This window comes from Equus caballus, unplaced genomic scaffold (genome assembly GCF_041296265.1).
Source record: "Equus caballus isolate H_3958 breed thoroughbred unplaced genomic scaffold, TB-T2T haplotype2-0000713, whole genome shotgun sequence".
In the NCBI taxonomy this organism is placed as follows: Eukaryota; Metazoa; Chordata; class Mammalia; order Perissodactyla; family Equidae; genus Equus; species Equus caballus.
Genome location: NW_027221973.1, coordinates 155,173 through 178,313, shown reverse-complemented (window position 1 = coordinate 178,313; position 23,141 = coordinate 155,173). Strand labels below are relative to the sequence as shown.

The 23,141-nt window shown below is 37.0% G+C and overlaps 1 protein-coding gene and 1 pseudogene across 2 annotated transcripts in view; one reads left to right on the top strand and one right to left on the bottom strand.

Moving 5' to 3' along the window:
- Positions 1–2,810, bottom strand: part of LOC111772236 (regulator of DNA class I crossover intermediates 1-like) — a 70,450-nt pseudogene extending 67,640 nt beyond the window's left edge.
- A 1,759-nt stretch (positions 2,811–4,569) lies between these two features.
- Positions 4,570–23,141, top strand: part of LOC138922301 (ATP-binding cassette sub-family D member 2-like) — a 155,810-nt gene continuing 137,238 nt past the window's right edge. For both annotated transcript variants that reach the window (XR_011435369.1, XM_070259049.1), the window contains exons 1-5: positions 4,570–4,714; positions 7,143–7,246; positions 9,237–10,592; positions 12,139–12,319; positions 20,758–20,879. Coding sequence is in view for 1 of the 2 variants with exons in the window: in XM_070259049.1 (XP_070115150.1) it covers positions 9,564–10,592; positions 12,139–12,319; positions 20,758–20,879 (1,332 nt within the window). In the remaining variant the exon portion in view is untranslated. The remainder of the gene's footprint in view (positions 4,715–7,142; positions 7,247–9,236; positions 10,593–12,138; positions 12,320–20,757; positions 20,880–23,141) is intronic.

Below are 23,141 nucleotides of genomic sequence, written 5' to 3'. Positions count from 1 at the left end.
TTTCACCACTGTATTCCAAACGACACACCACTAGCACCACAAACAGACAGTCATAGAATACCACTTTCACTGTGGTACTTCTGAATTTGAATGACTCCTCAATATCCAACAGATCAAATTTCAACTTCTCAGTCTGGTTTTCAACCTCACCATCACGCAGACACATATACACATTTTTAAGTATTTAAATAAGTAATCTTATCTCCAACTATTCACATAACATTTATTTTATTCTTTTTCTCCATCAAACTTTCCTTTAGCCTTGTTTCTGATTTGCCAAACTCTCAGCTAAAACTTTCCTATGTTCTACTATTGTTCACACTGTTTTTTTTAAATCATATATTTTGGCCCCTGATCTTTCAACATTTTCAAACTTTATGGAATGTCATATTCCCCCCTCCCCAATAAGCTATAAATCTCTCAGAAAGAGACTAAATTTCAGTTACTTTATACTCTGACCTGGCACAGTGCCTGGTACATAGCACTCACTAAATACTTTGCACAGGTGAATATTCTAGGCCTACATTTACAAATGCAAACCTCTCCTTCACCTAAATTCAAACAGGATTTTATCTGTGTCTTTCTTATGACACGGGTTGCATTCTTCAATCTAAGTTATAAAAATAAACCTCCTCTAATTAAAACAAAAAGTCTTCTTACACTGCATGTATAGTGCTGTATTTCAGATCTATAGTTGATCCCATTCTGAATAGCATATCGAGGCCCAAAGACTGGTCACATCTTTATCTTCTCCTTTCTCTCTTCTCTTCCTACCACCTTCATGTCTGAGGTGGCTATGAATTTGGTGAAACAAGTCATCAATCACCAAATACTGAAAATAAAAGAGAATCTTTTCCAAATTAAAAAGATCAGTGCTTATACCTGTCCTCTTTCAAATTTACACCTCAATGTGACTAGGAAAACACAGGGTCTCAGTGCTGACGTAAAAGTACAAAACAAAGATTAGAGTTCTAGGTCAATGATTCCCAGACAACTAAAAAAAAAAAAAATTATTTAATTGGTAAGACTGACAAATGATTCATATTTTTAATTTTGTCAAGAAAGGTCTTGGGACCAGCCCCGTGGCCGAGTGGTTAAGTTCACGTCCTCTGCTTAGGTGGCCCAGCGTTTCACTGGTCCAGATCCCGGGCGTGGACATGGCACCGCTCATCAGGTCACACTGAGGTGGCGTCCCACATGCCCCAACTAAAATATGTACTGGGGGGATTTGGGAAGAAAAACAGGGGGAGAAAAAAAGAAAGGACTTAAAATGGGAGGGGCATTTTAAGTCAAAAAAAGAATATAATTTTAGGAAAAAAAGAAAGAACCCATTAAATTGAAAAATCTGACATTATGGCTGATTAGCAAGTTTCAGGGACAGTAGACTGGGAACTGCTATCATAGATATGTCAATTAGTTTCATCTTAGACCAAATCTCTTTACCCTAAATGAGACTTTGTTTGAAATGAAATGTTATATCTTCAAAGACGCCCACAAACCATAACACTAAAGCCAAACCAAGTAATTTAAAAATCAAAATAAGGAAAGCTTATTTCTTCCCTAGCCACCAGTCCCTTCCCTCACAAAAAAAAATCTTACATATGACTGGTAGACTCCCCAAACAGAAGAGCAGCAAAAAGTTAAATGCCAAGTTTCTTTTATGCCAAGAAAACTTGCAAAGACCTTTGCAATTGTAAAGACGCTCCTATCAAATGATTCCGCAATTAAACTGTATATCAGGTCCCTATAATACACAACAAGAATACCCTGGTTTGATTTAGTGTATACAATCAGGTTGCTACAACCAAAATATAAACTTGCTATAGCCTGCTTCATTCATTTCCTTGGAAAAAAGGTATAAAGCCTCTTTGCAAGTGTTTTCCTGTCTTAATGCAGACCTATTTACTGTCTGCCAAATAATCCTTTCAGGTTCTTTAATACTGCCCTCCCAACCCATCTCTTCTAAGAAGCCTTGGTAAAAACTAGGTCTCCAATTTGATAATTATTTATCTCACTTCCTTTTCAGCTTTTAAGAACCTGTGTTTCATTGTTTCTCTGTAGCACTTGTTCTGTGCAACACTGTTATCCTTCAAGGTTTAAGGTAATTTCTCTGTTCTCTAAATATCCATAGCCCTTTACATGTGCCACTTTCACAATACTCCTATTTCTACATTGCATAGCATAGCATAGCCATTAAGCATATGGTTCTCAAATAACTGTCATTGATTAGCTGGGTGACCTTGGGCAAGCCACTTAACATTAACAGTGCCTCAGTTTCCCTATCAGTAAAATGAGGATAACATTTGTGCATACCTCATAGGGTTCTTCTTAAGAGTAAATGAGCTAATATACAAAAAGTTCTTAGAACAGCACTTGTTATATATTAAGTACCATTTAACTATCTAGTCTTAAAATCATTCACCTAATTCAAATCTCACCATTCTACCATAAATTCTTTTTGCGGTCCAAAGTTTTATCTTTTTCTCTTTTGAATCCCACTATACAGCTTGACAATGCCCTAAACAGGGAGGCAAGTAAAAACGTATTTGTTGAATTAATTAATGCCGAATTCTCTGATGGAGCAGCTCTGAGAGAGCTTTGTAAATGTTCTCTAGTTACTCGTCTATATTTTAAGTTCCTAACAGTTCTCAAAATTTTCAAACAAAAACTAATCCTACAACAGAGGGAAATAAACAAGTACTCAAGGATGGTCTGAGACAAGGATTAAAACTTCTACTCTATAGCAGCTCCAATCAACTGCTAGTGATTACTAAGCACTGTCTCAGATTCTGAGGCCCTTACGGCCTCATGGTCAGAGCGCCATGATCAACTAATCTTGTCTACCTTTGTTTGCTGGGATAGTACAAAGTGGACACACTCATTTTTTCATTACCAATCTGGAGTTTGACCCTAACGAGCCCAACCTCCTCAAGAAAATTTATTTAAAATTCCATATTTTCTCTTACAACTTCACACAAGTTTTGCCTTTTACTCTATAACATATCCATGTTTACTTAAATTAAAAAATATATTTTCCTCCGATCTGTGAATAAAACTGATGCTCCAGGGAGATGTGTCACGTTTCTTCTGTGGTTTCTTAACCCCCTGGTACCTAATATCGCCAGGTGCAGCACTACCTCATTTTGAGAAACACAATCCTAGACTACACGTTTCCTGAAGTACATTACTTTTGCATCCTCCCACTAGCAACCAAAATACTACTCCCTGAATAACCAGAAGATATATGACAGAATAACAATAGCACCTATATTTTAATACTGCTTAAGCATTTGTAAGATGATTTTGTATCTCATTTAATATTCACATTTTAAAGAATTCAAAAACATCAAATTATAATCATGTATCAACTAAATTGTGTGACGTTTGTAAGTGAGTTTTCACTTTTCTCCAAAGTGGAAGCATGATGCTAGAACATTAGCTAGGAATAAATCAGATAAACTTCTAAAATACGATGCTAACATATCTTCAACAGGATAAATGCTATTGCTAAAATTATCAGACATCGTTACAATACTTGAACACAAAAGCTGTCTTTCCTCTTATAAAATTCCTAATAATTTAAATGTGTTATATTCTAACCATATCATCACTGTCCTGGGTCTACTTGTGACAAAAATTGTATTTAATGGCTTAATGTTTCAATCAAAACAATTCTTTTCGTCAGGGAATTTGATCAAACGAAATTACAGGCCCACATGATTTCCATCCTAGTGGACTTGAAGGTCAACAGCAGTGAACAGGTTACATAAAGCTAAATTGTCAACTCATCCTCCTTTATGTGATTAATTCTAAATACAAAACAAATTGTAAATTCTCTTGCAAGTTAAAGCAAAAAACGCTTCACTTTCCCTCCCTTGCAAAAACAAACTAAATTGGATTTATGGTGGATACGAGCCCCCACCAATGGATTTAAGGGCAGCAGGGAATGGCCTCTTCCATAACGCCTTACAAATTTGTGCAAAGACGATATATTGACGCAAAGAAATCCCTTCGAAAAGGGAGAAGCAGGGGCGAGAAGAGGGCTCAGCTGCTCAGAGGTCTCATTAGAGGAGGAGGACCCGGGAGGCGGGGGAGGGAGAGCAGAGAACCTCACCCACGGCGGGCCCCACATGTGAAGCTTTTGGAAAGACAGTGGGGGAAAAGCTGAGCTGCTTTCGGTTTAAGAGCAGAGACATGGTGCTAGGGTCCTCCCGCTTGGGGAAGATTAAAAGACCTCTCCTAGCAAGTTGCCCCCAGGCAAGGCTGTGCCCTCCCCTCCGAGGCCTAGGAAAGAGGCGCCATGACGGGAATGTACGTCCAGGGACGCAAGGCTACAGTCTCAAGCTCCAGCAGCACGACTCACCGGGAGCCCCGACCCAGTTCATCTCCCCAAAACTTCTGAGAAGACACTGGGGTTCTGACAGCTGCACTTCAGACGGCTCCGTGCAGGGCTAAGCCACAGCTTCCTCGGTTTCAGCCCGCTCCTCTCCGGCCCACGGGCCCATAGCCCAGCCTCCCTACAGCCTTTGCGGCCTGGTTAGGCTCCTTCCGGCTCTCCCGGCAGCCTCTGCGGTTTCTGCGGCGACGCTGTCCTGATAGGGCCGCAGGGGACGCCGTGGGAAAGCAGCGCGTCCGAAGGAGGAAGAACACAGCAGTTTCAACCGGTCGGGCGAAGGAACCCTCAAGAAATCAAGTGTCGGGCTGTGGCCGCAGGGTTAGTGTTTCAAACCACCCCCACCATAGTTTTATTTACTTTGCTGTAGGTCTCAGCCTTTTTTTTTTTAGGTCAAAGAACAGACTGAGAGGAGAAAAAGAAGGCAAGAACAAAGATATGGATCCGTAATCCTCAAGATGATGTTTCCATTCCCACATCACTCCACATCCAAATCCTTTAAATATCTTTCACGAGCAGTTTCAATATTCAGTACACAGTTGTTTATTAGAAATATTGCGCTGTAGTAACTTACCATTTTGTGGGTTTCTTAGAGAGCTTGATCAAAACTGGGTTTAGCTGTAAAGACCCAAAGACTTTAAACACCTTACCGAAAAAAATCTCAAAACGAAAGTTGGATTTTACTGATCGTTTCTGTGTTATGTTTGTATATCCTCACAAAATGTTTATCTTACACACTGTTCTATGATATTTTGGTTAGAAACTAGAAATCTCCTGTACCAAACAAATGCACAAAATGGTTTTTTTTCCCCAATTGTCATGATTGTTTTCCAGATTTTTAATCTGGGCAATCTCTCATTTTCAAATATGATACATTTTCTGTTAACTCATTGGGAAATAGTGCCTAAAATATAGTTGCCTAAAATAGGATTATGTGCCCTGGTAGACATCGTTTAATCATAGAAATACTGATTTTTGTCACAAAAATTCACCAAAGTATATCTATCATTGGTTTAAATTAAACCAAGTGAGTATAGCATTTCAGAACAAATTAGTCTTCGTCATGGAGTAGCTCATCGTTTTTCAGTACCTAAACCATACAGTCGAGTCAGAAGCAATGGCCCAGTGCGTTAGCCTTTCCTACTTTCAACATTTTGAAACAGGTACAAATTAACTAAATTAACTAGAAGGGGAAAATAATTTTATAGAGGATTGACTGACCTTTTAAAATATATTCTATAGGTAGAGACATAAAGGACAGGTTGACCAATCTGTTGAGAAGAGTCAAGAAGTCGGAGCTGGATAGAACCGTGTCTTCTCTCTGACTAGAGTCACTGCTTTCCTTCCCCAGTCACAGAGAGGCAGTGGAAGTGGTAAATTAGGCTAAGGAAAGATTAATCTATGAGATACATCCTCAGACAAGATATTTGCTGGGTTTTCCTTCACAGCAAAAGACATTTCATTATGAACCAGTTATTAGGTGGTTATTTGTAACAGATGAAATATTGACCTAAGATCTCATCTTCATTGTGTTTGTGGCTCACATGAATAAGGCTAGCATGACTGGTAGATAATGAGTCAAATGCTGTGCTATTTTAGGGCCAGTAGGGCAATTAGGTAATCTCGGGTCAGGAAACAGTTCAAGAAAGGAATACAGCACAGATAAAATACTACTTAGCATTTGCTGAGAAGGAAATGCATCCCAAAACTTAAACCTTAATTTGTCTTTACTGCTAAAAATTATTTACTCTCTGGTGATTTACTATCTAAACACATAATACATATTATCTACATTATACATTTTTATTCATATACTTATATATGTAGGTCTCTTTATTATAAAAATTTATTTCTGATGTTTTACTGTTTAGAAAGCATGTAGTTTTCCTAATATATGTGTATATATATAGTCTCTAATATATATATAAAGTCTATTTAATCCTGCTCTTCCATGGTTGTTGGTCATGTCCACTGTGACACTGACATTGAGAGTATCACACTTGAGAACAGAGTAATTTGATAATTATTGCTTATTTTTTAACTTTCATTCATTTTCAAGATCTTTTTTTAAGATTATTTCTCCTCTCTTAAGAAAAATTTTAATGCTTTCCCATATAAACACATGTAAAGTTGAGAAGATTGAGTGGAAATTAGGCTGAATTATGTTTACTATAGTAACAAGTGACTTTTTTTCACTCTTTTTTTCTCACCTAGTTTGAAATTCAAACTAAATTAGCATTCTTTCTGCTTTAATTGCATGGCAATATAAAAAATGAAAGAAGTACCTTGACATTCTTAGTTTCTTACTTAAATGGCATATATTTCCAACTGGAATTATGTATCTGTTTTCCTATCATCTTGAATTCTTCCTCTGCCTTCCCTGAAGTCTTGAGCTTGGTCTCAGATGCTAGGACCAACCCTGACTCTTGGGGGTAGGGTAGAGTGAAGGGTGGGAGTGGAATTAAAATGGTGATAGTTACATCTGTACTTACGTGGCTCATCATTAGGTCAAATCTCACATTAACCTTTTCCCCAGTTCTAGTAACTGGCCTCCAACCTTCCCTGCACCACAATTCCGGTAACCAAATTTCTGTCTTTCTATCTTGATTATTTTCCTCATTCTAACAAGTCTTTCACTCAAGCCAATAAAAGCTTGTTCCTATACCCTAGCTTCATTATCAGTTGATAAACTGACCTACCTACAACTAAGTGCAGGCCTGATTTGATCTCTAACCTTCTTTGCTTCTAGATTTCCCACTGCCCTGCTCCTCCCCTGATGTGGCTGTCCTATGCCAGTGATGCAGGCCACTTGCCTCGACTGCCAGCTGCTTGCTGACCGGTGTAACCCTCTGTGTAAGTGTTCTGCCTGGCTGAACATCCTCCTATCACCCCCAGCTAAGTTTACCCTGGCCCTCCACCTGTCTTATCACAGTCAGGAGATGTGACATAAAGAATTAAAGTTTATAAGGGTAAGAGATCCTTACTTTGACACATGAGAAACATGAGATTAGGAATAAAAGATTTTGAAAATAACCACTATAACACTATGATCTCTACATACAGACTTAGAAAGTCTCAATGGAATGAATGATAGATTGTGCTGCTAATATGGCCAGCTATAAAAGAAATTTGCATGAATTTGCCACTCATGTATTAGTCAATCTGCTGAATTGAATGCAAACAAATGAAAAGAGACCTGTGATGATTCTTGAAATTCATATAGGTACATGGGAAAGGAGTTTTAAAAGTTTAAGGCTATTGTTTCTTATGAAAAGGAGAATAGTTCTTTATTCACAGTAAACTGAATAATGAAGATCATTCAACACTGAAACAGGTTTTATATTCTAGCACAAGGGTTGGCAAACTTCTTCTGAAGAGGGCCAGATAGTGAATATTTTAGGCTCTGTTTCATCTATCCAGCTCTGGCTCTGTGGCTTGCAAGCCATAGAAAATAAGTAAATAAATAAATGGGTGTGGCTGTGTTCCAATAAAACTTTATTTATGGACACTGAAATAAAAATTTCATGTAATTTTCATGCACCACAAAATATTATTATTCTTGTGATGTGTTTTCAACCATTTTAAAATGTAAAAACTGTTCTTATCTCAAGGGCCATAAAAAAATAGGTGGCAGGCCAAATTTGGCCCACTGGTTGGGTTATAATTTGCCAACCTCTGTTCTAATTTAATGCATATCTTCCCAGGCTTCCAGTTGACTAGAAATGTGTATGTATGTTGTGGGGGGTGGTGGGTGTGGGGAAGCAAAAATGCTTCTGCATATTCGAAAACACACTCATCCTTACCTAAACATTTTACATATTTAAAAGTATGCAGAATTTTGCTTGACTGTTTAGCAGTTTAAGTCCTCCATTAGGGATGTAGGGAAAATTTTTTTAACACTCTTTGTTTGAATCAAATAACCAAAGTGGGAAGTAGCCAATAGATTATCTCTAAGCCTAAACAAAACAAGCAAAACAAAAGTTTGCAAAAGACAAAGAACTCTCAAAAAAGGTCCCAGAGAAGCTATTTCCACCATCTAACTCCAGTTGGATTCCCAAATGGTTAACTTTAGGTTATAAAGTCACACACCTCCAAGTAACAACTATCTAAAGGACGCAAGAGGGTGGTAGAAGTGAAACACTGCTCTTTTTTATTCAATAGTCACCTTGTAAATAAATACCAGTGCATCAGATCTCCATTGCTAAAAATAGCAGCTGTGGGGCTGGAAGATTTTTATTGTAAGGACAAGTAAACATAGAGATGGAGATATAGCAAAGAACTATTTTCTATAATGCAGAAGACTTCTCTCCTATTTATTTACAAAATATGCCCTCAATTACGACTTGTCTGATAGATTCTGGGACTTCATGAGAAACACAGGCAGAAAAAATAAAATAAAATGGGTCTGAAAAACAGATCTAAGTATTTGATAGTTTGCTTTCTCCAGTGTCCCTCCCGCTTGTCCCTTTCCTCTCTCTCCCTTTCAGATTCAGTCCATACCCTTTCACGTTCATTCCATATCCTTTTCACATTCATTTCATGTTGGTCCTCTTGCCCCTCCTCCCTCGTCTCCCTAGCTCCTTCTCCCTCATCTTGTTTTATAGCGCTTGGAAATTTCCTTTTCTTTCTGCTCTTCCCCTTGTGGTATCTACTAAAACCTTAGAGGAGTGATGTATATTCTGAAACTTCTGTGCGTTTCTAAGTGACGCTGAGCATCCTCAGTAGCTGGGGCAGGTTTTGTCGCCCGCGGCTGCCCTGATTCGACCTTTCCCAAAATAGACATTTAACTCTTTGGACTCCTGCCTAAGGATGTAATTCGCTTTGCTTTCTCCTCATTTTCAAGGTTCAAAGGGAAGCGGCGAGGATTCCCAGGTCCCACCATCCACACAGCCAATGAGGGGCCTGTGAGGGAGGAGCTTGGGGCAGCTTAGTGCAGCTTGAGCTTCTGAGGGAATCATCCCCAGTAGGTGCAGTGGAGTCTGAGCTCCGCTGCACCTGTCACAGCAGAACAAAATTGAAAAAAACAAAAGCAAAATTTAAGAAAAGAAGAGAAGAAATGCTGCCGACTATGGAACGCTGTAGGACTTTCTGAAACATTTGCTGGGGATTCCGATGGATCATGATCTTTTAAAACCAATTCTTTTTGAAGCCGGTTTGGGTAATTGGGAAAATGACACATATGCTAAATGCAGCAGCTGATCGAGTGAAATGGACCAGATCGAGCGCTGCTAAAAGGGCTGCCTGCCTGGTGGCTGCGGCATATGCTCTGAAAACCCTCTATCCCATCATTAGCAAGCGTTTAAAGCAATCTGGCCACAGGAAGAGAAAAGAAGCAGCTTACCCGACTGCAGAGAACAGAGAAATACTGCATTGCACCGAGACCACTTGTAAAAATTCTTCGCCTGGAGTGAATGCAGATTTTTTCAAACAGCTACTAGAACTTCGGAAAATTCTCTTTCCAAAACTTGTGACCACTGAAACAGGGTGGCTCTGCCTCCACTCGGTGGCTCTGATCTCGAGAACATTTCTGTCTATCTCTGTGGCTGGTCTGGATGGACAAATCGTGAAAAGCATTGTGGAAAAGAAGCCTCGGACTTTCATCATCAAATTAATCAAGTGGCTTATGATTGCCATCCCTGCTGCCTCTGTGAACAGTGCGATAAGGTACCTGGAGTGCAAACTGGCTTTCATCATCAAATTAATCAAGTGGCTTATGATTGCCATCCCTGCTGCCTCTGTGAACAGTGCGATAAGGTACCTGGAGTGCAAACTGGCTTTGGCCTTCAGAACTCGCCTAGTAGACCATGCCTGTGAAACCTATTTTACAAATCAGACTTATTATAAGGTGATCAATATGGATGGGAGGCTGGCAAACCCTGACCAGTCTCTTACTGAGGATATTATGATGTTCTCCCAATCTGTGGCTCACTTGTATTCTAATCTGACCAAACCTATTTTAGATGTAAACCTGACCTCCTATACGCTCATCCAGACTGCTCCTTCCAGAGGAGCTAGCCCAATTGGGCCCACCCTATTAGCAGGGCTTGTGGTATATGCCACTGCTACAGTGTTGAAAGCCTGCTCTCCCAAATTTGGTAAATTGGTGGCTGAAGAAGCTCATAGAAAAGGCTGTTTGCGGTATGTGCACTCCAGAATTATAGCCAATGTTGAAGAAATTGCCTTTTACAGAGGACATAAGGTAAGATAGAAATTAAGATGATGGGTGAAATGTGAGACTGTTCGAGCTGCCACTGCAGTGCTAGATACCATCTGTTGTACTGTTGATGGACCCACTTCTTTAGTGTTTTAGACTCCTATGACATCTAAACCTGTACTAGAATGTATGCTTCCTTACCCTTTTTACTCACAAGTTGTTAAAGAATTATAGAGTGCAAACTTTTCTAAAGTTTCATGAGAATAAAATTTTCAGCACTCAGTCTACTTAGCCTCAGTTACCCAAACATGCTCAGAATTATCTCTGAAGCATTTTCTTAAAACTTAAATCCTAATTGGTTGTAGAACATTAGAAGAAAATGTGTTTGGAAACTGAGTAAACACATGTCCATTGAGATGGAAAATTTAGGATGGTATTCTCTTGTTGTTATTATTGAGGGCCCTTTGTTTTTAAGAGGAAAAAAAACCCTGTCCTTTTACATGAAAGACAAGTTTAACAATTTTGCATGCCTGGTCAGCAATGGAGGGTCCTCAGTCCTAAGAAGTGCAGGAGAGTGTGTCTCACAAATGGCATTTCCAACTCTTAGTTAATGTTCAGCACCATGTTTGACACAAATAAAAAGAGGCAGTGAAATGAAATTTTGTCTGGCTTTGAGAGAAAAGCTAAGATTAGAGAAGAAATGAGGAGGAGAAAAGGAATTTCAGAACGTTATTTCTGAATACTAAAGATTTTCGACATTAAGCAGATCCCTAAAATAGTTAGCCTAATTACATAAACTTCCAGAGCATTGAAGTAACCTCAGAATATTAAATACGACCAAATTTTTTAAGGTGATGCATCTGAAATCTTAATACAAATGACTTAGTACAAATGAAATATTCAGGTATTCTTAAGTTGAAATGGTATTTTAATTCCCAAGCAGAATTCTTTACTTTTTGAAGCATCATTAGTTATCAAGACAAATGTTTACAGTAGTAGGAATCTGAAGAAGAAAATTTAAAGCAAATTTAGGACTTCTACTCCCCCTTGAAAATTGGCCTTATATGTTGTTGTATTAGTCATATTGACCTGTGATTCTTCTTGAATCATTGAACTCAGTGATTCAAATTATAGCATGCTGTAGGCTTCCGGCATTTAAGACAAAATCCAGCAAATTGAGTTAGTTCGAAAATGGAATCTAATTACACATATGTGTGTCATGTGTTTATTTTCAAATATTTTTGGTGTGATCAAGAAGGATAAAGTTCTAGCATTGTTTACTCATGTCTTATAGAATATCGTTTAATTTTAACCTCATGCAAGTAATTTTGAAATAAAAATTATAAATCACTGACATGTACTTTATATTTACTAAGTATCATGGTTTTTTTTCAATAGTATAGGTGTGACCAAATTAAATAATAATGACTCATTCTTATATTAATCTGTATTTTTTAGTTGTTAGAATCATAGATCATACTATACTAAGTAAAACAAAATAATGTGTACCTATCTTTAAAGAAAGCCTTCAGACATACAATATTTACTTTTATAACTCATGCTGGGTTCTTGCCTCTTTTTCCCTCTATAGGTGGAAATGAAGCAACTCCAGAAAAGTTACAAAGCTTTAGCCGATCAGATGAACCTCATTTTATCCAAACGTTTGTGGTACATCATGATAGAGCAGTTCTTGATGAAGTATGTTTGGAGCAGCAGTGGACTGATTATGGTGGCTGTACCTATTATCACTGCAACTGGCTTTGCAGATGGTGGTAATGACATTTATGCTTAATCTTCAATATATGTTTAGGATTATTTCTCTTGAAGGTGTCACTGCTGGTTTTGTGTGAGTGAAACAGAATATGTAGCCATTTTTCTGTGGTCATTAATGGTCAGAAACAAAGGCAGACTTTGCAACATCCAATAATAATACCTGCAATGTGAAAGGAGATAAGTGGCTCAAAAGTCCTTTCCAGTTGTGAGATATTTCAAATTAATATCTTGAAAAGCAGTGTAAGTTCTCTCCATGTGTTTTAAACTTCAGTTCTGCACATCCCATGTGTTTAGTCTATAAATATTCTATAACTGGATCTGCCCTGTTTTGTGATTTGAAGAGTTGGCTGACTACATTAGGCAACTAGGAATATTGTTTTAGGAAGTGCTTCACACCATGGAACAAGATCTCCTCTACTTGTAGGTAACATAGATAAACCTCCTATGTAGCATGATTTGGTGGCATTGTGGGGGTAGGGGTTGTCAAGCTGCCCCTGTCTAATTCTAGCTATCACCACCCCAGTGGTTTTTACCAACATTTTTCATCTTTCGGATAACTAAGAAAGATAAGGACAACAAGAACAATATTAAAACGTTTTGTAATACTTGAGATGGGAGTTTGGGTCTTAATGGGCAGAGACAAAGGGGAGTTAATTAAAGTAGCAGCATTTTCTGCTCTTCCTCCAAAATTTAACGTTCCCCCTTCTCTTTAAAAACCGCTTGGTCAAAATTGGCCTTAGTGTTGAAGTAACTAAATAAAAGCATGGGCTTTGTAGTAAGACAGAGCTTTGCTCAACTCTTGGCTTTCCCTCTTCCTGCCTGTATCCTCTTAGTCATGTTAATTAAACTCTGAACCTCCATTTCCTCATCTGTAAAACGAGAATTGGAAAGGCTGCTTCAGAGGACTGTTGGGAGGATTTAACAGAATAATGTTTATAAAGTACAGAGCATGCTCTTGACGTTCTTGATACAGAGTGACAATTATTACCTAGGAAACAAAAGGCAACACTGAGAATAAGGTAACAGAATTCACACTATTTTACGGCTATTTTTGGTGTAGAATTAAGAATTATTTGTTTGAAGTCATCAAATAAAAACAAGTAAAAAAATTACCCTATACTTTCATATTTTGAAACAGTGCTTCAATGCTTTAACCAATTATTACAAAAAAACTTGTCAAATTTGAGTCATTCTTACCCTAAAATTGTTCATTTTAGTAAATTGGAATTTGTCAATCCCATGTGATAAGACTATAGATATACCAAATATACTCCACAACTCAACTGTCTAATACTGTGTTTAGACCACTGGGAAACTGAATTTTATCTATTTTTATGTTTTCAAAGTTTTATTTTTTAAAAAATCATTTAAAAAGTTTATATTGAATAAGGTGTTGTTAGTAATAGTATTTTTAGACATAATCCTTTCATTATAAGATAAAATAAATGGCTTTTTCAAAAAAGTATTGGAGAAAAAAATGACAGAAAAATTTATGGTCTTGAGATTAGTTTTAGTAAGACACAACAAAATTATCAGATATTCATAGTGAATCTAAGTCTATGGATGTTTTAAAAGGTTCATATATAACGTATAGAGACAACACCAATGACAAGATTATGGTGTAGTTCTCTTAGTGCTTGGAAGCACGGGTCTTAGTACAAAACCCCAGAGTATTCAACATAGAGCAGAGAAAATGCAGCTATTAATGGTGACAAATTAACCCCACAGAGACCAGTAAGAAGTAAACAGTGTATGCAAAGAATCTAACAATCTTATTTCTATGGGTGATGTAATAAGATATGTAAAAATAAATCCTGAAAATATCATATTAAATTAAAGAAACAACATTAAAATTTCAGATTGAAATTATGATAATCACAGTGATGCAAGTAAAATAAAGTAATTCTTAAAGCTTCTTTTCAAAAGAGGATTTTATACAAAGAGAAGCAGTATAAGAATTTCATAGAAGAAAAAAATAAATTCATATGACAGCATTATTATGAGAAGCTGCTTCAATATCTTCTGTAATTTCTAATGTTACTATATATACGCTTATAATGTTTGTACGTATTTACTAAAGACATTTGACCTACAATGATTTAACACATGAAAATATTGTTAGCGTTTTACTCATACAAAATTATTTTTTCTAAATAATGATATATCTTTGAGGCTTTAGGTCTTGGAATTACATATCATATATTCTAATCTAATCTTCAGTCTTAATTTACACTTATGCCCTGAGTTGTCCCTTATGTTAGAGATGAATTAAATACATGATACTGTATATTTTAAAGCAAAAATAGGTGGGAAAAGTGGATGAATGAGAGAAGAATGGCAAAGAGAAAAGGGAGAAAAAGTAGGATAGAGGAAAAAAAGACAATACAATAAAGAAGCAGGCCACTGTTCAGATCTTGACTCAGCTATTTAGTAGTTATCCATCCTTGAGAAATTTGCATAAACTTTATATGCCTCAGTTTTCCTCTCTTAACCATAGGTATAGTAATATATATCTTACAGAATTATGAAATTGTATATAATGTATTTAATGTGCTTTGAAACAGTTCTCAGCAAGTAGTAAGAATTCAGGTGGATCATTGTTAATATTTATTCTATTCTTACCATGTGGGCTCTGGCATCAGATTGCCTGGGTTCAAATGCTTACTCTTTTGCTTACTAGGCTATGACTATGGGCAAGTCATTTAACCTTCTTGTGCTTCAATTTCCTCATTTCTGAAATGGGAGAAATCATAGCAGGGTTGTTAGGAGGATTAAAGAAGAGTACATGTGTAAAACTTAGAACAATGCCTGCTTCATCGAAAACGCTCAATAGACATTTGCTGGCACGATTATTGTTGTTAAGAGAGCAAGATATTTAAAAGTGATTAGGAAGTCAGAGGTAAAAGTGCAGATAGGAGGAAGAGCCTGCATAGTTTTTTTGGAGGAGAAAAGAAAAATAGTTTTGTAGTAGATTTGTTATACCACCCACCTACAACTTCAAGTGAAATCTTATGGTTAGGACAGGATTATGTTTATATTCAAGTTCACATTACAAAATTGCATGTGGAATCATGCCATTTTCACTCAGATGAGGAGCTTAGAGGTCATCCCGTCTGGAGCCCCAGCTTTGCCTCAGGGCACACAGATGGTTAGTGGAAGCAATAAGGATAGAAGACATTATGTGATTCCTAGTGTGTTACTTTTCTTACCTTCATCACGCTACCTCCATTTAGCTATATTGGAACTTAGTCTATAAGGGACTTAACTTAGTTTGAGACCAAGCAATCGTGGGAGCTAATGCTTGAATTAGAGGCATTGAAATAGTTAATTATATATAGTTTCTATTGTATTTTCTTAGAGGACATTACCCCTTTCTTTGCTTTGTATTAAGAGAAAGACTGAAATTATGTCAAGAAAATAGTTACCTGGGAGCTGTATCTCAATTTTTTAATGTTATAGGCCACTTTTCTTCTCTTCATATCAAAAGCAGTTCTGGGCAAGGCCAGGGAAAGCTACTTATAGGTCCCTTCTGCCGGACCTTATCACAGACACCTGACAGGCAGTGAAGAGAGCACCTAAGCCACTAGCAGTGCCAGTAGCGTCCACATGTTGGTGATCTGCTAACGTGAGGTGGCACATCAGAAGTAGCAACTGAAAGCACTCTTAGGAATGGAACTGAACTCTACCATAACCCTCATAACATGGGTGATATTGTATTCCTAAAATGTACTTCCAACAAGATGATCTCCATAGCTCCTGCTGCAGGAGTATGTCTCATATTCAAATGCCAAATTGTTGAAATATAATTTTGTATTTGGGTCAGTTTACATATGACTACTCTCTTGTTGACCAATTATTGTCACAGTAATTATCAGTACATATCAAAGACATACTTTTAAGCTGTAATTAGCTATTTGTGTCAGGAGCTATAATTTTTAAAGTATAACATACATGCCCACAACGGCACAATCATTAGTGTACCACTCAGTGAACTGTCACAAAGTCAACCCATACACGTAAGCACCACTGAGAAGAAACAGAACCTTACCTTCATCCTAGAAGCTCCCATCCCAGAAACCCCTTCGCAGTCTTATCCTCATCTTCAGCCTCCTACTCCCATCCCCACTTCCTCCTGCCCCTGCCCCCATGCCACAGCAAAGGCAGGCATTTTACCGATCATTCATTAGTATTTGGTGGGTTTTGAGCCTTATATAAATAATATCATGCAGTACGTAAGAGATTTTTAGTTGCTCCACATCTTTGTCAATGTTTGATGTGAGTCTTTTTCCTTTTAGGCATTCTTATGAGTGTATAAGCGTGCTTCATTGTAGTCTTAATTTGCATTTCTCTGATGACTGAGGAGGTTAAGCACTTTTCATTTGTTTATTGGCTACTTGGATAGCCTTTTTTATGAAGTACCGATAAGTTTTTTCTTCATTTTTAAACTGGCTTATCTGGTTTTCGCTTGTTCATTTGTAAAGCTCTTGTGTATTCTGTAATGAGTAGTTTGTCAGACACACACACACAGACACACACACTCTCAAATCTCTTTTCCCACTCTATTCTTGCCTTTTCAGTCTCTTAAGTGTCTAAGAGAAGTTCATAATTTTAATATAGTTCAATTTATCAATCATTTTCTTTGTTGTTAGTGCTTTTTTTGTCCTGTTTAAGAAATATTTGCCTAACCCAAGGTCATAGAGTTATTCTCCTATTTTTTTTTTTTTTTGAGGAAGATTAGCCCTGAGCTAACTACTGCCAATCCTCCTCTTTTTTTTTCTGAGGAAGACTAGCCCTGAGCTGACATCCATGCCCATCTTCCTCTACTTTATACATGGGACGCCTACCACAGCATGGCGTTTGCCAAGCAGTGCCATGTCTGCACCCGGGATCTGAACCAGCGAACCCCAGGCCATCGAGAAGCAGAATGTGCCAACTTAACCACTGCACCACTGGGCCGGCCCTCTCCTATTTTATCTTCTAGAAATTTATTGGTTTTTCATTTCACATTAAGATCATCAGTTAGAATTGATGTTTATATATGGTATGAGGTAGGGTAAGATTGAGATTTGTCAAGGTGGCAAAGATAAAACATAAATGACAAGAAGTAAACTCAGATTATAAGTCCAAAGAAAAAAGTACAGAAGGGTAGCCTGCTTTTTTAATTTTTAAAAAATTAATAGACAATTTTCTTTAGAATAGTTTTAGGTTTACAGAAAAATTAAGCAGAAAGTGTTCAGTTCCCAAATTTCCCCTACTCCCATAATTTCCCTTGTTATTTACATCTTGTATTAATGTGATACCTTTGTTATAACTGATGAACCAATATTTATACATTAGTAACTGAAGTCCATAGTTTACATTAGGATTCACTCTTTGTATTATACAGTTCTATGGGTTTTGACAAATGTATTACATAACCTTAGTTTTAAATCCTTTCTCACCTTTTCAGTGAAATAGCAACAGATGTGACCGTGTTTCAATATATCCTTTTATTAGCAGAGCTGAAAATAGGAGTAAAATGAGAAGATATAATGTTAAATATTAAATCCTTAAGTGAGGCACTTTTGACAACGTATTCAAAATATTTGGTGAGGAAGATAAAATGTGTTGATCTGGGATACAAAATAGGTGAGTGCTTTAGGTCATGAATTTATATCTCTGACACTGAGGAATGTACCCTTCTCACAGAGGCTATGCAGTTGGCTGTTGTGTGCATGGCAAAATACTACCGGCACTGCTCTCACAGTACTTTCCAAAGAACAATCCGTAGAATAAAAGTCAAATGAAATCTGTCCAGAGCTATTTGTAATTTTGTTGCTAAAAGCACGAAGAAAACCCAATAGGCATTAATCTGCTAAAGCGACGTGGAAAGTACCATGCCATGTCAAACACCAGTTCATCTGTGCTAGTGTTTTTACTTCTTAACAGAGACTGTCAGTAAAAGCTACTATTTAAACCGCTTTTAACCCAAATTCATAAAATCCCATGATTATTTTAGATCACCAGCCAGATTCTCTATGAGCCAAAACTATTCTTAGTGCTTTAACTGATTCAGCAATTCACTATTTTGGTAGCTTGCTGAGAATCTTTCGGTAATTTTTTTGTGTCTATCTAAATTTTGTCACACATTTAAATGTAAGAATATCTACATTCTGTTTCCAGTCTATTTATTCAATCACATTTTTCACTCCTCACTTATACCAGCACTCAAAGCCTTTCTTTTATCATTCCTCAGGGAAACTCACTCACTTCAAGGGGGCTAACAGGAGTCCTCTAGAGCAGTGACAACAGTAGGGCTAGGAGGAACCACATTGGACTATTTGTCCTCTTTTTTTTTTTAAAGATTGGCACCTGAGCTAACAACTGTTGCCAATCTTCTTTTTTACATTCTTCTTCTTCTCCTCCGCAAAACCCCCCAGTACATACTTGTATATTCTAGTTGTGAGTGACTCTGGCTGTGCTATGTGGGACACCACCTCAGCGTGGCCTGCTGAGCAGTGCCGTGTCCGTGCCCAGGATCCCAACCAGCGAAACCCTGGGCTGCCAAAGTGGAGCTCAGGAACTTAACCACTTGGCCACTGGGTGGCCCCTAGACTATTGTAAAAGGGCCCCATGAACTCATGGTGATTCTCATACTCTGGTGAAATCAGTGCCTGACACCAACCCATGCTGTAACTTGATCAGACTGTTTATCATTCAGTTGGCATTGCTTGAAGTTTCCCTTCTCTGTCCTGTTGCTTATACTATACTTATGATCTATTGAAATTATATGTGGTCTTCAAGGCCTCACTCACAGTCTACTCCTCCATGAAGCATTTCCTGTCTCTTGCAGCAAGAAATGATCTTTGCCTCCTCTAAACACCTCCCATTAACTCTCTTCATAGGCTGCCCTGCATAGTTATTTGGGAACTTATCTTCTCTCTCCTACCAAACTGTAGGCTCCCTAAGGAAAGAGTCTGAAAATCACATTTATCCTTGCATGTCCTATAGCACCTTGCCTAATTTCTTGCATATCTAGGTGTTCAGTAAATATCTGCTGAGTGCATTTTACCTTATATTATACGTGGATCTCTTTCAAACCCAGCTGAGCTGTCTGTGAGCAAGTAAATATGAAATTATCTGGTAGTCATAATAGGGCACAAGTTAAATATTTGCACTGATATGGAGAAAAAAAAACCTTTGCACTGAGATAAATCAGAGAACAATAAATATCAAAGTTAGACTATGACTATCTATATCACTCTAATTTCTTCATTAATTTTCAGCATTTAATTTAGAACTTTGGAAATAATCTATAGACGGGCCAGATAGAGACTCAAATTGTTGGAAAGATTAAAGTAATGACTTGGAGAGAATAATTTTGAAGAATGAGACTAAATTAAATAGATATGCGATAATAACTAGAGAAAATAATAACAGCTAATATTTAGAGAACTTATTATAGGCCATAGATTAGACTAACACTTCATTTGTATTTCACCTTAAAACAACTCTTTGAGATAGAATTGTCTGAGATAGTATTATTGTCTCCCTCATTTACAAATGAGAAAATAGGCATGGAGAGGATAAGTGGCAAGTTCTACTTACCTTACTACCTGCCAATAAGTAGTAAAGCCTGGATTCAAACCTAGTCTGACTCCTCTTAACCGTAATTCTGCATTGACAGTAATTTAGGATGTTCATTCATCTATCCATCCCATCCATGCATCCATGCATCCATTCAATACACATTAAGGAGTACTATGTGCTGGAGACTCTGCTGAGTACTAGGAATAAAGAATAAAACACACATTCTTGACCCTTAAGAAACTTAAAGTCCATTGGAAAGGCCAGCAAAAGTTTCCAGGGAAACCTTTACTAAAGAGTTAACTCTTGAAGAAAGAGCTAGACAAAGAAGGAAGAGAAGTATATTGAAGTCAGAAGAAATCATGTATGCAAATAGCAGAGGATAAATAGAGTATTGCATGTTTGGGCTGCCGCTAGACTGTAGAGTGAGGGTTGATTGAAACAGGTAGACAGAGGCTGGATTATGAGGGTCAGCTAACTTGCATTTCTATTAAAGGAACTACACTAGAAATATTTGCTTGTATTCCTATTAGTAGTATTTTATTGACCAAATCCATAGTATTTGATTGCCTAGCTGTAATAAGGGCAGGGAGTTGAATTTGGAAAAAGTTAAAAGAATGCTAAATGAAAATAGTCATAATTCCTATAGAATTTTGTTCCAAATCTCCTTCTAAAAAAATAATGAAACAAAAGAAAGCTTTAAATAAAATCTCGTACAAATATTGTATTTTCAATAATTCATTAAATTTCTAGGAAATTGCTGGTACTAATGAAAAATTTACATGTGGTTGTTTTGGCCACAATTTCATCTGTATAAAATAAAACATTTAGTTACTTGAAAAAATTCAATAGTTTTGTAATTTGCTTTTAGATCTAGAGGATGGCCCCAAACAAGCTATGGTTAGTGAACGGACAGAAGCCTTTACTACTGCTCGAAATTTATTGGCCTCTGGAGCTGATGCTATTGAAAGCATTATGTCTTCATACAAAGAGGTACTTGCATTTCTCGTCATCAATTTGATTAAAATAAGATATATGAAAATCAAGCAAAATGTAAATTACAAGATATACTTAGTATTTTGGAAACATTTTTCTCTACCAAACATTGCTAAGAGTATAATCAAGATAAAAGGCAGCCCTCCCAAGTATATTGCTGCTAATACCCTTTAATTTTTACACTTTCAATTATAGCTCCTCTTTTTCTGTCTATAGTATGACGTATTTGTTTTTAATTAAAAAAAAAAAACCCACACCCCTAGGTGTGGATTCTGGAGCCAGAGTGCCTAAATTTAAATTCTTGCTCCAGTATTCACAAATTATATGAACTTACTCAAATTCCTTAACCTGTCTGTGTCTGTTTCATCATCTGTGAAATAAGGATGATGATAGCATTGACTTTGTAGGGTTGTTGTGAGTTAATACATGTAGAATGTTTAAAACAATACATATTAAGCAGTCACTAAATGTTAGCCAATAATATTACTTATATACCTTGCAAACTTTTACTCATCCTTCATGACAAGTCAAGCCTCACCAACCACCTCTAAAACCCTCTTGTGATTCCACCTTCTTCCCGCCTTCGTTGCAGACTCTGGCTCTACCTTCTCTGTGTTCACAGTACACCTGGTGCTTTACCACATTGTAATTTACTATCCCCTGCACCAGGCCCTGAGTGGAAAGCAGGAACTGTCTTACTCAGCTTTACATTCTTAATATCCATTTTAATGCTTGGGATGTTGTACGTGGTCGATAAATACTTGCTGAAAGAATGGTAATAAGACCTGCAGATATCACAGTGTTAAGACTGGAAATCATTTTATTCAGTTCAGATGTTACATAATATTCCCATGGACAGACATTCTCACTATTAATTACTCTTGTGGCTTTTGTATCAATATAAATTGCCAGAGCATCTTTATAAATTTAGCTGCCTATTAAATCAGCCTCGAATAAGCCATATAAAAGAGTTACAAAGTTTGTGATTTACCCACAAAACTTTTCAGTCTCATTCAACAACTGATTTCTTGAATTGGGTTAAAAAAATAAAAGTAAAACCAGTTGTTTAGGGCCACGTACCAAACCAACTCAATTTTAAAAAATTTTTCAAATAGTAATTTTGATAATCTGAAGACACAGTTTTGAGGATAGGTTTTTTGATTAATAAATTACTTATTAAAATTAAATGACAAATCAAAATTTTAGCCATCTAACATTAAAATACTTTGGTATCTAAGTCACAGAAAGAATATCAATTAGTTTTTCTACATTGTCTCCGACACAAAAACTGATTGCATTTTGCTTTATTTTGGCTGACTGTGCTTTGAATCACAGAATGTTCACTTCTAAAGAATCTTATTGCTGCTATGACAGCACATGAAAGCATCATGCATTCTCTGCTAGCTCCAGAGGGAGCAAGGGTCCTTTTTAGAGTTAGAGTTCAAGGGCAAACCCCCTGTCTTATATCCCAAAGTAGTTTGTCCACAGTCACATTCTCAGGTTTTTTCAGACACTCTTGGCCCACTCCACCCTGCATCCTGGTCTACTAACTCCTTGCCTCCTGCTTTTCTTTAATTGACCTCTACATTTGGTTTTGGACTTTTTATTTTTTTATGCAAATATATTTAGCCAGGTTTCTTTTGAATCCATATTTTGTTAATCCTTAGCTCTGTTTTCCTCTGCTTGAGAACTCAGGAGATTTTTGTGGATAACATTTGAGAAATTACCCTTTAAATAGCTATAACATTAACATATAGAAATGCGATACCAATCCAGCTACAGACCTCTCACACAGTAGAAACACGGTAGAAAGCTTTTGACAGTAATATGCACTCTTTTACTGCTTGTTTTGCACACACAAAAATCTTACACAAATGTCAGCATTGTTGTGTTATTCCACAATTTATTGTTTAAGAGACCTTTACTAGTGACCTGCCTCGCTTACTGGTTCCAGTTTCCTAGTAAACATTTCTGTAAGGGAATGGTTTTTGTGCTTTCCTTTTCACTGAGAAAGATGGTCTTGACAGGAGATGAGTCACCTTTCACAGTACCCTGACAACAAGGTGTTCTTTTAATAGAAAAACAGCAGGAGATTCAGCCTAAATTGGATCACTGGCAGGATAGGAGCAAGGTACCACTCTATTGAGCCTTATGGACTAAAGCAGAGATTTATCTCATCTTATCTTTAATCTCACCTAGAAAACAGTCATATTTAATGTTTTTCTTTGGGCATATAAATCATGTTTGGCTTGAAAAGAA